General features: G+C 42.2%; 1 protein-coding gene across 1 annotated transcript in view; it reads right to left on the bottom strand.

Moving 5' to 3' along the window:
* Positions 1–524: 524 nt before the first annotated feature.
* The window catches only part of grid2ipb (glutamate receptor, ionotropic, delta 2 (Grid2) interacting protein, b), a 34,205-nt gene continuing 20,696 nt past the window's right edge, over positions 525–14,033 (bottom strand). Inside the window, exons 8-25 of the mRNA XM_053340763.1 lie at positions 13,410–13,562; positions 13,124–13,279; positions 12,131–12,282; positions 11,658–11,792; positions 10,328–10,413; positions 9,995–10,145; positions 9,215–9,516; positions 7,223–7,984; positions 6,508–6,657; positions 5,951–6,038; positions 5,300–5,389; positions 3,529–3,725; positions 3,292–3,447; positions 3,119–3,205; positions 2,902–3,031; positions 2,442–2,560; positions 1,814–1,978; positions 525–1,513 (exon numbers count right to left, since the gene is read on the bottom strand). Of these exons, the coding sequence (XP_053196738.1) occupies positions 1,442–1,513; positions 1,814–1,978; positions 2,442–2,560; positions 2,902–3,031; positions 3,119–3,205; positions 3,292–3,447; positions 3,529–3,725; positions 5,300–5,389; positions 5,951–6,038; positions 6,508–6,657; positions 7,223–7,984; positions 9,215–9,516; positions 9,995–10,145; positions 10,328–10,413; positions 11,658–11,792; positions 12,131–12,282; positions 13,124–13,279; positions 13,410–13,562 (3,151 nt within the window). The 3' untranslated portion in view covers positions 525–1,441. The remainder of the gene's footprint in view (positions 1,514–1,813; positions 1,979–2,441; positions 2,561–2,901; positions 3,032–3,118; positions 3,206–3,291; positions 3,448–3,528; positions 3,726–5,299; positions 5,390–5,950; positions 6,039–6,507; positions 6,658–7,222; positions 7,985–9,214; positions 9,517–9,994; positions 10,146–10,327; positions 10,414–11,657; positions 11,793–12,130; positions 12,283–13,123; positions 13,280–13,409; positions 13,563–14,033) is intronic.

Here is a 14,033-nt window from a genome sequence, read left to right as displayed (position 1 = left end):
GTGATTGGACAGATTTCAGTGTTAGTTTAAGATCAGGGTTGAGTCCAGTCGAGATGTGATGGCTGGAGTTTGTGACACTGCTTCTTACAAAAGTGTAAAGTCTCCATCCTTGATCATACGGTTATAGGGAGCTGACGCAAAAGTTAACCATGTCCACCCTCTTGTATACTGGCAGCTAGGTGGCTAATGCAACTTTTTCATTGACAATTAAGAGATGTAATGTGTAAGTGTGCTCAAAGTGTCAATGACTTTGACTTTAGCTCCCTGTGTAAAGGAGGTAATATTAAGGAATAGACATTCTGGGAAATATATTTGCTTTACTGCTGAGAGTTAGATGAGAACATTGATACCACTCTTACATTTGTACAGTAAATATGAAGCTGCAGCTTAGCCTACAGTTACAATTAGCTTAGCTTAGCATAAGACTGGAAAAACAGGGAAACTGCTAGCCTTACTTTATCCAAAATCCATACACCAGCATCCCTAAAACTCTTTTATTAACAAGTTATATATTGTTTGTTTAATGGTGGAGTCTTGTCATCGCCATAAGGGTTGCCAGGCAGCTAGCAGAGACTTTTGGGAAATCACTGCTTCCAGTCAAGAAATAGTCCTGCATATGTTAGTAGGCTCGTAACAGTAAATTTGCCCTTTTAAAAAAATTTGTACCAAATAAATGATTAAACTAGATAAAACATGAGCTTTAGAGTGGCTGTCCTTGAACAGACCCAAGCTAGCCGTTTGCCACGGTTTCCAGTCTGCTAAGCTAAGCTAACCATCATCTAACTCTCCAAAAGCATATGACCACATTCCCAAAATGTCAGTTGTTATAGATTCCCATAATACTTGGGAGGCAGTGAGTAAAACTAAACTACCTGATAACTGTCGTCACTCTACATCTATGCTTAAATCTTTACAATTTTTCAAATATGATCTGATAGAAAATATAAACTTTATATAGTCATATAATAAACATAACTTATCTGTAAATGTCCACACCAGTTTCCATTGCTAACATCTCATTTTAATGTAGCACTGAAATGCACAGAAGTGATTAAATGAACACGAATGCTTTCTCTTATATGTCTTTTACTTTCTACCTTGTGTTAAAAAGAGATGTATGCAAGGGAATAAACTGGTTTGAGTCTTCAGTGTGTGGTGAGTTCCTGTTGACCTTTGGAGACCTGAATGTTCCTGCTCTACCCAGCACCTGAAATAACAGCGCTGCTGCACACAGGGCACTCGTTAACTGTTGTAATTATCTACAGATTTTTCTTTTTTTTTTTTTGTCTCTTTCTCTTTGCTATAGATGAAGTGATCTCTCTTCCCGTTGGTTTCGAGTGTCTCTGTGTGTGATCTTGGCACTTTGGTTGTGGAGAGCAGACTGAAAATGGAGCCGACTGGCCTGTCGGTTTGGCCCGACATCTGCCCGCATTTCTTGCATCTACCAGGCCAGAGGGGAAGACAGTCTGGGGCTTCTGGGGTTTTCTGGGGTCTGGGTCTCACTCAGAGCTCTCTGCAAAAACAAATACCCATAATCTGATCTGATTTATACTCAGTTTGACTGGATAATAGTGCACATATTTCCAGATTTAGATCACAACTGGTTATTCCACAAAATAAGTTTCTAGCTGCATGCTGTCTGCACTCTGTGTGAGAGAGTATCTACTTATTTTTGCAAGTTTGAATCTGTCAAACACCTGCTGTGTATATTGAAATATGAATCGCTCACTTTCAGGAGCAAGTCATATTTAGTCTAGCTGGTTCCTCATATACATTACATCTATACAAACAGAACAGAACGGTAGCTACTCACCTCAAACTTGGAGATGAATTCTGCAAAAATGCCGAAAAAGGACTCTGTGTTGGAGGACTTGCTGTCCTCTCCAAAGTAAGAGGCCACCTTAGAAAACTCCTCCATCGCTCGGGTCTGCAGAGACTCCAGAGACTGGATCGCAGGGTGGCTGTTCTCCAGAAAGCTCTGTAAGTTGCAATAGGTCAAACATTCACATTTACACATCAAAGACAGTTTAGTTGCCATGAACAGCACTGTAAAAATCACTGTAAAACACAGGTGTGTAATGTCTTCTGTGGCTCCAGGGGAGCTTTCAATAGCCCTGATGATGTCACAGTGATGTCATCAGGGTTACCTCAGCTTGGCCTTGTAATGTATAAATTTGCATGACAAACTGTAGATGTAAAAAAGATGTGGGCATGTATTGAGGATTGGGCCCATTCTAGGGACTAAAAGTCTCTAGCACTGGTGCTAAAAACAATGACACAATGTGCAATTCTGTATTCAGGGTTAATTTTTGGCATGAAATTGTCCAAAACATAGAAATGAAGCAAAATATTAGCAATTAGCAGCTACTTAAATATCTGTAGTGGCTTTTAAAAACCCACTAATTTCTATAAGCTTTAAAGTGTATCAGCTTTTAGCGTACGCTCATGACAGAGGCAAAGTGGTCCTCAGAGGTGGGCGGGATCTTCAGACAGGCCGTCCTGATGTCCTGGATGGTGGAGTGAAGGTCACTCAGCTCTGCTGTGATGGCCCTCTGGTTCACTGGACCAATCAGAAGGAGAAATGAGGTGAAGAGTTGCCAAACAGTAACAGCAGCAAGTAAATGTGTTGATGTTTGCCCACAAATGAGAGCACATCACATTTGAACAACCTGCAGAATGTATAGAAGTAAAATATGCAAACTATCTTGGGTTAACAGAAAAACATCCTCTACATTAAAACAGTAATTTGAACAAACAAGGCATACATTTGCATTAAATTTGATGCTTTTCAACAAGTCTGTGAATTAGCATTGACAGCATGAATGACTCCACTCTGCTACTAAATGTTTGTGAGGAAGGAAAGCAGAGTTGACGAGCCCTGCTGCTGTAACATCATCGTACCCTTGGCAGCCAGAGGAACTGTTGTAAGGTCTCTGGAAAAGTTGAGCAGCTCAGGGAAGTGTTGGCACAAAGACTTGGCCAGAATGTGGAGAAAGGTGGATTTCCCGTCCACTGTTTTGGTTGTGCTTAGCTACGAGAAAGAAGGAGAGAATGAGACACGATCATCCAGAGACTGAAAACTAAGAACAGGGTTAAAGCACAGGGGAACACTCTGTACCTCAGTTAGGAAGTTGATCTTAAAACTGGTTGTCCTGTGACTCTTGGGCTGGCCGTTGTTCAGGTAATTCCCCATTGCAAGAACAAACTGCTTGTAAAAAAAATATCTTAATAACCACTGAAAACATACAGAATGATTGGTTTGCATTCATTTCACCTCCAGTGGAGTTTTACCTCGAGGATTTTGGCCAGTTTCTTGCTGGTCTTCAGCTCCACTGACGCTTTGTAGATGTAGTCATACGCGACTTTCATCTCCTCCGTCCTCTCTTGCAGGGTTGTCTTGAAGTGGAGGCTCCGCAGACGGGTCTTATACTCGGGCACCATCAACATCTGAAACACACAAACACTTCAATTACATCATCCTATCTTGATTTTTAGAACTTCGGTCAGTCGGAAGTTTCTTTCCCGTACCTGGAAAATGAACTGGTCCGGCTCGCTCAGTTTGGCCGGGTCTTGCTCAAACAGCTCGTACTGTTTGACCTCTTCGTCGTTGGGGGCGTAGAGCAGCAGCTGCTTGATGTGCGCCGGCTCCAGCCTATCGGTGGACATGTTCATCAGGACCTGTCGCAGTTCCGTGGGGGACAGCTTGAGATGGGCGATGAGGATGGCTGCAGAGAGGAAGAGGGGGAGGAGGAAGAGGAGGAGGAGGAGAATAGGAGCAAAAGACACATGGGAGTACAGGTACCAGATGAAACATTATGAACAAAATTATAGTTATACTAGAATCACTGTGTTCTTAAATGCAGGGGAAAAAAAACCTTCACTCCCCTGCGATGATGTGTAATTTCCCACCGTGCATTACTCATACTTTTCACTGCATTTCTGCGTTGTCACATTGACTGTGAAATCTAAAATTACAGTATAAACCTGGTTATGAAACACGCTGAAATTATGGATGTGATAACTGCAGAACATATCCTTCTTAACAGGAAATTAAACCCATCATCCACAGTATAATAAGGTATAATTTATCTAATATAACAGTGAAGAAGCGAGGGCAGATCTAATGAAAGTATTCTTGATGAGAAAAAAAAAACTAATTAGGCTTTTTGGCCAAAATGATCATTTTCTAATTACTTTTTCTTTTGTTATATACAGCAAGCTGTTTATTCTTACGAGACATTACAGATATTACCCCTAAGAATAAATCCTAAAATGATGATATACCAAATTTATACAATGGACACTGTTAGTTAGTTAACCTAAACAAACAATCAGCTTTTCATTTATATTACAGTATTTCATTTTGGCTCAAATTTCACAACAGAGTTTCATTGGCTTCTACACAAATGACAAAACTATACACTCACACTTAACCAAAAAAAAAACAAATCAACTATTTTCTATTTTTGTACTACATGCAATAAATTAGCTCACACTTACTACTTTTGTTATATTTTTGTGTGTGAATCCTATCCTACATTCATACAAGGCAGTCTCAGCTCCATCACCCCCCCCCCCCCTTTCACTCTTTCTCACTCTGTCTCACAGCTAGTTTTGAGCATCTTAACATTTTTCTGGTTTTTAGGTGAGACAAACACCACAACAGCAAATGCATGTTCCAAAAGCTGTTATACTCTCCAATTAAATCACATGAAAGAAGAATATTTCAGGAAAAACTTAAAATAAAATGATCAAACTATTCCAGCCTGTTTATTGCTCCATATCTTACCTGTCATTTATATAATCAGTCAAAGACTTCCATCCACATCACAGCTACTGAAATAAATGAATAAATAAATGTTCACACCTTTCATTCACACACCCCTACACCAGCTGCTTCTTGTTACTCCTCTCTGCCCTTAGCTTCTTTAGCAAACACCAGGTAACCAATCTGGTGTGTTCCCTCATTCAGGTGACTTCAGTCTGATCACAGGCTCAAATCTTTTGTACATTCTCACACAGCAAATGAGCTGACCGAGAAACAACTGAAACAACATGTTAAATGTTTCACTCCATCTTTTCAATGTGATAGCTGAATGCATGTTAAGTTGTGACTATTGCATTCACAGTTTTTGAAGTGGTACATTCTCAGTTTTTGCCAAATGAAACTCTGCTGTTGAACTTGATAAAACCAATTACAAAAATAGTAGTTGTTATTTTGCTGTAGTCTCACACACTTGAGCCTCGGCCTTTCACGTGTGTGTGTGACCTGCGGCCGCGTCGTCGTCGTCGTACTCACATGCGTTGTAGGCTTTCTTATGTGACAGAATCTCCACCACGTCTTTCTTTTTAAAGTTCTCTGGCAGGAAGGCTGGCTCTGGAGGAGAGACTGATAATTTTAATAACGGTGTAAGGATGTGTTCTCCAGGCACCGGGAATTAATCAGACACACACACACACACACACACACACACAGACACACACATACACACAGTGGCTACATGTGTTGGGTTGATGGATTAATAACACAGTTCTGCCATTTCACTCTCCCGAGAACAAAATGCTCTGTCAAGGATAGCTTCAATACATAAGAGTGTCTTCTGGCAGAGCTGAGTTATTACTGAACTCTGTCAGACATGAGAAGAGGGGAAGGGGAGGTGGGGTATGGTGCCTTATGGAGAATGGATGAGCAGGTGAAGGGTGCAGCTCCAAAGCAGATTATGGAGAACATCATAACTGTGAAGGTACAAACAAAACAGGTGATGTCAATAGCTATATATATATACACACACATATACTCTCATGCAATGCAGATGTATTATGTGATGGTTATGATTCATACAAACACAGATTATGTATGATACTGAGCATGGTGTACACAAACATATGACATGCTATTGATGATGCTGCATTATATTAAAGAGATTAATAAGATCAAATAACCACTCACTGGATCTGCGTTGAGTACCAAAGTGCAGGTCAAGGTCCAAATACTTCACCATGTCAGTGAGCTTGTCGTAGTCTGAGTCCTCGCCGAGCTAAACAGAGACAAGGACACACTCTGTACTCTCCAAAGGCACATTCAAGGTTTTGTAACCTACATGCAGAAGACTAAAAATATTCCTTAAAGTCAGTGTTGTGGACAAGTGCAAATACCAGACTTTATCTGTGTTTGAAAGGGTTGCAGACTAGAGCCTTTTGGTAAATATGAGCAGATAAGATCCAGCATGTATTCTATTTACAAAAAAAAAAAAAGAAGATTTTTGCTCCGATGACTCATCAGACACATAACAGAGCACATGAGTAGGTTTTTTTTATGGCAAGTAGGAGGAGTGAGAAAATTCACAGCCAAGGTGGGAAGACTCAAAGGTGGGGTTACACTTTCATACTGAGAGCTTTTACTTTCTTCAGTTCATCTACCACGGCTGAATAAACCATTCGGATCAAATGACTCTCAAGTGTTTATTTTATCTCCTGGCATTGGAGGATAAAGAGCTCACCACTCACCTGACCCCATATGGTACCCTCAGAGTTCTCCACCTGCTCCCATCGCAGCCTCTTCACGCTCATGTGGTTGGCGTCCGAAGCGTGACCTGGCTTGGGCAGTGGAGGCGGGTCACAGGGTGGGGGCAGGGGTGGAGGTGGAGGCGGGGGTGCCTGGAAGAACATTTAAACAAGATATTCTTAACAAGGGAACAGATAATATAATTTTGGTAAACATGAGTTGCTTTTATTGTCTATTCTCCATCACTTGTAGCAAACACAATGAATATCCAGTTATACTTGTATCTAAACCAGCCAACTGTAGGTGTGATCACTCTTAAGACTGCACACAGATGTTTAAGCTGACAGTTTGCTTCTATCACATCTGTTGTTAAAAATGGGCAGATATTTGGGAGTCATTTGTGTGACAGAAGCAGCTGCTAAAAAAAAATTGTCTAATCTTAACAAGGTTTTCTATTTTCCAAAGATGACCACAGGACTTTAGTCGGAGTGGTAACCTCTGTGATGCCACTTCTCTTTTTTCGTCTGTTGCTAGGCACTCATTGCTATGGTATTGCTGCACTGCACCTTCCTGTGCTGTCCTTTTCTATACATTTTCAGAGTGATAATACAATTTAATCTTTCATTCCAATCCGAAGGTGAAATAATGAAACCTTCTTTGTCATATTTTTTTTTTAGATTAACCAATTAGCTACAGTCATGTAAATGCAGATGTTACCTGTGTTGACTGGTGCTCCGGTCGCAGGGTTTCATAGGTTTTAGTGTGGATGGGGAGGGAGGAGTGGGAAGCCGGAGTCTGGGAGAGTAGCGAGGATGCTGCGGGGCCTTGGCTCTGACACTGGGACGGGCTGTGATCCTCCAGGGATGATGGCAGCGGGCCCTGGTAGCTGTGTTGGTGGTGGAGCTGGTGGTGCCTCTGGAGGACGAGGTGGCTCGGCCTCAGCACCTGAGGGGACGGCTGGGGGGACGGCTGGCGAATGGGCTGGGGTTGGCTGAGCTGCCGCGGGAGGTAGCAGGGGCGGGACGGCTGGGACGAGCGCAGGGTGGTGCTGCTGCCCAGGGCGGTGTGGCCGTGCGAGAGGCGGGTGGTGACCTGGAAGCGCTGGTGAGTCTTCTCCGCCTCCTCTGCAGCGTGGAGCACCTTGTGTAATGGAGAGCGGCTGGACAGGAGGGTCCTGGGAGGGGGCGGGGGAGGAGGGATGATGGGGTGGTGCGGCTGGAAGGGCATCCGGCTGCGGGGGACGTGCTCCGGGGAGAAGCGGATGGGCGGCATGGGGTCGGTGAATTGGACAGGAGGCGGTATCAAGGACTGAAAGGGTGGGGGAGGAGGGGGGCTCTGGGTGGGCGGTGGTGGGATGGGTTCAGAGCCTGAGGAGTAGGTGGGAGAAGAAGCCTCGTCGCTGCTACTGTGATCCTCGCTGCTGCCACTGCTGAGCTGCCGAGGCATGAACCCCAGTTCCTGATCCTCCTGGAAGCTCATCTGGAGGGAAGAGAGCTACACAATCAGACCCTTTGAAACTTCAAATATAATCCAAACTCTTAATTTTGTTATCTTGCTTATCAATATGCTGTAAATCTGCTATGTGATTCTGGTTATTTTTAGGCTTATTTAGGCTCTGAGTATATGTTGGATATCTATCTATCTGAAACAGAAACTTTATCTGCTGCACCTCATTAAAAAAGCTTCTCAAGTCAAACTTATGTCTTAATTGTAAAAGTGCAAAATAGTTTTTTAACTACTTTTTGGACAAAAAATGCCATTAAAAGCAAAAAAATAGAAAATAAATAAAATAAAAAACTGTTAATCAACATGACTTTAAAACATGCATTTAAATATGATTAGGACTCCTACTCATCTATGTATGGAACACAAGAATGTGATATGTTTGCAAACAACTTTCTTGCAACACTGAATTCTGCTCATGATGTGACAAATGAGGAGAGTAGCACCCTAAATTAAAATCAGCAAGCACCTTATTATATTATAACCTTAAATTTCTAGTCAGGAACAGGCAGGTATAATTACACTCTACTGTAGGTTAATCGTGTTTTTACTTACAGGCACACCTCTTCTTCTGAAACCATGACAACCACCTTGATATATCTGTTCATGTGACACAAGTGTTCATTGTAGCACACATTAGAGTTGCTCTAATGTCAACATGCAACACTACAACGTCATTATTTCCAATCAAATGTGAATTGGCTTATTATTTGCTAATAAGCAAACGCACAGACAGTAATCTGTTAATGATACTTTATTTAACATATAAATAATGCAATACTACAGTAACTATGAGACATTAGTATCATTACCATAAACTAACTGCTGGCCTGTACAGTCACTGCTCACACAGTCTGCTGCTGTATCAGATTGCATGGAAAATATGCAGTATGCACAGAGAAAGGGTGCTGTTCTGTTCTTCAGCCTAAAAAGTGTTGATAACTTCACAATTTTTGGCAGTGAAAGTATTAAGACTGCCATGAAATGTAATCTATTTACAGTAAACATACTAATGTGTCACAATCTAATTGAAATAACATACTGGTATCTAAATAAGATAAATAATAGTAATTATTTATACTCTGCAATACTAACATCCTATGCTCAAAAAAGCATGTCAACACCTGCATATACAAACAAAGCATGTACTGTATGTGTGTGCAAAACTACAACTGATGATACTGCTATTTGGAGGCTCTTCCTCACCTCTTCGTAGTCGTTCTCCCCGGGCACAAAGTCGTCCACCAGAGTGACCGGGTGGCCCAGCTGTTCGCTCAGGGCGTCCAGGAACTTGTCGGTGTCGCGGCTGCGAGGGGGGCGGGAGAAGGTGAATAGTTTCTTGCGGTGGGTCAGCGTGTTGAGACCTCCGTCTGAGTGCTGAGGCGAGGCAGGGGGGCTCTCCAGGCTGACATAAGGGTTGGAGTCCACGCTGCTCTGGTGGTGGATCTCGTACACGGGAGTGGGGAGAGGCTCCTTCCAGGTCAGGGACAGGCCGGATTTACGGTTACCTTTAAAAAGAAAAAGGTTACTGCTGCTGGTGTAGAACATGTGTTCAGTGAAAATCTCACTGCAGATCTTTATGCTACTTCTTCTTTTAAAGAAAACTGTGTGACATTCTTGTCGCCTCAAGGACCATTTGGTTAGTTAGAGGTTACCATGGCAACAGAAAGATAAACTGCATGCATATATGCATATACAGTAAAGATTGTAGAATTTGAATGAGTTCTAAATCAAACACATTCAAAAATCAGTGGTTCTCCTGCCATGCTCACATCAGATTAACTTGTTTAAAAATCCATGTGAACATGTCATCAGTCATGTTCCACCCAGGCCTGAAATTTAGCAGTTTTTGCTAAATTTACTTCAATGTTTTTTTCTGTAAAGGCATTGGGTCTAGATGGCAGATGGCTCTGAACCATTGGAAGAAAGCATGTGCACATGTGTGTGCAATTGAGTGTTTGGGCGTGTGTGTCAGCCCCAGAGTACCTGTGAGAGGGGGGAGCGTGAGGGGGGAGAGAGAGCGCCCATAGGCCTCAGTTTGTCCCAGGCCCTCGGGCTCTGCTGAGGAGCCACCGTGCAGTGGAGACACACTCTTCCCTGCGTACACGTTCTCCAGCTCCGTGTACACACCTGTCATCTATGAATGGAGGCATGATCAGCTGGTTAACACACAATCTCTGCGGTAACACTTAGTTTGAAGGCCTGCTTCTTTGTGGACCTTCAAATAACGTGAGACCAGAGAGCACAGATAACATAAGCAGCATTCATAATGCCAGTTGCTGGGTAGCTACGGCGCTGAAAAGCTGCAGTTATACCTACATGATTGAGGTCAGGGGACTCGGGGAAGGAGGTTCCATCTCCTGACTGCCTCTCCTCCGGGCTGCCAGATTCATCGACATGAATTCCTAAAGCACAATAAAGCATGAACAGTGACACAAGCCATGTAAGCCTCCTCCTTCCATCCATCTCCAGTGAAGACGGAGAGAGGATGAAGCAGAGCAGAACAGCGTGGAGGAGCAGAAGGCACAAGCTTGGCTCCTGGAATAGGAGTTAGCAATGGCAATGGAAAACAGGGGGAACCCATGAATGAAATAACTGAAGCCTGAAACAACCTCAGCTGGAAATAAATGTGCCTATGAGAACTGACAGCTTTGGGATCTTACTGAAAGCAAAGGCAGTTGAGTATGGAGTATGAACTGGTGATGACATTTTTTTCCCTTATTTCACCTTCAAGTACACACAGAGGATTCACACATCTTCTTCAGCAACAGCCTCCTGCACGTTCTAACAATTACGCTCATTCCCACCTGGGAGCTGACCCGTGCACTTATTACATAACCTAACCTCATATGACTGAGCTCTGTGCAGTTCAACTTACTCAAGGTAATATAGATAGTATAGTAACTGCTGGAGGAGGACTCATTTTCCTGGTATGTTCAAGGACTCCAACCCAAACAATGATGCTATGTTATAATAATGAAGTACTGAAGAATAGGCTGTACAAAACAAAGCTGTACAGAAAAATATCAGTTTTTCAAAATAATATATGTTTACTTTGTGGTTGTAAATGAGTAAAAGGCAGTGATGTAAATCAAGCTTTAATCAAAATCAGTGACAATTCATTTTTAAGTGCTTCTCTTTTGGGTTTGTGAGATTTATGTTTGATTTGGACACTTGAAGATAGTCTAAATAGAGTAGCTAGCTACAAAACAGAATCCACCTGGGACATACTTTTACTGTTAGTACAAATTAGGATGGGTACATTTCTGTTACTGGTTGAAGAATGGAACCAAAGTCTAAAAGTGTTTGGATAGTTTTGAGTGTCAAGTCAAGAGTCAAGACACACTCAGCAATATTCAGCAATATGGTTGAAAGCTGTGTGTAAGAAGACCATTAAAGCTCCTCATAAAGCTAGTAAGTGGACCTTGAGTTGAGATTGGCAAACTACTACTTCCAAGGTCAAAGCACTTTCGTGCTGAACTTTAAGTCCTTAAATGCAGGTGAGATGTCCTAAAAGTGCTCAACAGATCTATCTTTGTGCCAGAGAGGCTGTGACAGATAAACAGATAAAAACCCTGGAAGTAAGTGGACCTTGAGTTTGAAGTGTTTTGTCAAGCCCATGTTGTTGTTGTTTTCATGTGCAGCGTACCCATTCCCAGGTGAGTCCCGATGATGCAGTCGTCAGAGCTCCTCTCTCTGACGCTGCCGCGGTACGATGACCCCGTAACACGCATGGAGCTGCTCCGCCGGTGGTGCTCCGGACCTGCATCAGGCTCCAACACTGCTGCAAAACACACAAACATACACACACACACACACACACACACACACACACACACACACACACACACACACACACACACACACACACACACAGAAAAATATACAGCGATGATGGTGTAAATATAGAAGTCAGTAGTCAGACTTGAACTCTTGATGGTATACACGTGCCGTATATGATATATACAGAACATCTACTGTACATCAAACAGTAAGATCATGCTTTGAGCTGAGTCACGTTGCTTTTCCAAATCAATCAAGCATCTGAGTGATTGTGCATGTATGTATTCAGAGTTTCCCTCCAAAATGAAGATAATCCCCACATTGTATGCTTTGGCTCACCATTGCTCTTGATACCCAGGAAGCGTGACAGCTTGCCCTGGCAGCGTTCCTGCTCGTCGTAGGTCAGAAGCTGGTAGATGAACTGCCAGATCAGTTGCTTGGCTGGAGTGTCTAACACTGGAAACACATCCACAATCAGGGTATCCACATTCCTGCAAAACACAAACACAAACACACACAAAACCCCAGTAAACATACATATAATCTTTATATAATCAACCCGCGTGCAGTGCTGGGTAACTGATTGACAGTCAACGTGAGGATTTAGCTTAGATGTATATTCCCTGCATCTGTAATGAGAAATCTATCTGAGATTGAAGCAGAGGAGGAAAACAGATTATCAAAAGGTGGGAGGATAGCAGTTTCTGCCTGCAAGTGTTTTTTACTGTATGCATTTATAGTAGAATTTGATTGGTATTTTAGTTTTAATCCTGCGGCATCACATGTTTACATCAGAAAAAAAAGAAAAGCACACACAATACTGACTCCTGATCATTTCCTCATCTGTAACGCTAATTCTCCATCTATCTCTTAAATACTATTAGTGTCTAATGGTAGATTTAAACTACCTGATTAGCTATGTGCCTTTGTTTCTACAATGCTCATTTCTTACTCCAACTCTGTCTCCTGCCTGCATATACAGTGTGCAGTAAAAAAAAAAAAAAAAAACAGTTTCCCAGGCAACAGATGATTTTCTGTCACTACTTGTCAATGTAAGCTAGCAGGATAATGACAGTTGCTAAAAACTCTCTTAGTAGCTGCCAATCCCCAAAAGCACACCAATGTTTCCCAAGTGAGAGTATTTCAAAGATGATGAAGATGACTATAAATATTATTAAACATCTTATAAATCATGCTGTGACTGTTTGGTGCCAGAAACACAAAGGAGGGACTTTCTCGTTAGATTTTGGGGAGTTCCGTCACAATTTCTAACTTTCCCAAAATCTCAATATTTATAGTTTATTGACCCTCTTTTCCCTCCATCCCACTAACCTGTGCTGGAAAAAGGTCTCCAGGGCCTTACAGACAGTGTACCTCTCCTGGATGGTCAGCAAGTGCTCTAGCTGCTGGCTGAATGTCCGCCCATGCACTTTGATGCTGGGTGGAAGAATCTCAGCCACCCACTGGAGAGAACTGAGGGCTGGGGACCTGCACAATGGGCACAATGAAAGATTATCATAACAGAAAGGTGGTTCTGATATTAGTTTCTTAGTCTCAGCAGATCATGAATTACTGAAAATGTCAACTCAAAATGTCAGGTGTCTGGTCTTTTACTCACCTGGAGCGTGGCAATGTGGTGGGAGCCAAGTTGGGGGATTCTTCTGGGTCTGTTTGGTCTGAAGAGTAGTCAGATGGACCCTCCTCTACAACCAGAGTGGGCATCGCCCCACTGCCCTGCAGCATAGACACCACCTTCTCATGGGAACAGTTCCTACAGAGAGAAAACATCAAAGTGAACCCGAGAGGAAAGTTACGTAAGGATGGAGAGAGACTTTAACTATAGAAAATAAAGCAGGTGGATTGACGTTATCTACTACAAGACTCCTAGCATTCTGAATTATGCAACACTGACTCCTTAAGCTTTTTTTATTTGTGAAAATGTAGTAGAAGTCTACCATAACAAGAACAAAATGTAATCCTTTTTTCCTTTTTATAACTAAATATTTTTTAAAGTCAAAAAAGAATAAGGGAAAGAAGATCAGAAGAAAGCATTGAAAAGTAAACATAACTGCAGAAATTAGTTTTTTCTGCTTCCCTACCGCTAACATTTATTTTGTGACAGTGTAAATTTGCTGAGAGAAATAAACATTAATCCATGAAAGCAGAAAGTCAGACTGTGAAATGAGTTGACTATTGGCTATAAACCTGCACAAGAGATATGAGTCTTGTCAGAATCATTGTA

This window comes from Scomber japonicus, chromosome 20 (assembly GCF_027409825.1).
Source record: "Scomber japonicus isolate fScoJap1 chromosome 20, fScoJap1.pri, whole genome shotgun sequence".
Lineage (NCBI taxonomy): Eukaryota > Metazoa > Chordata > Actinopteri > Scombriformes > Scombridae > Scomber > Scomber japonicus.
The sequence above is the reverse complement of the archived record's forward strand: the minus strand, read 5'-3'. Positions and strand labels throughout refer to the sequence as shown.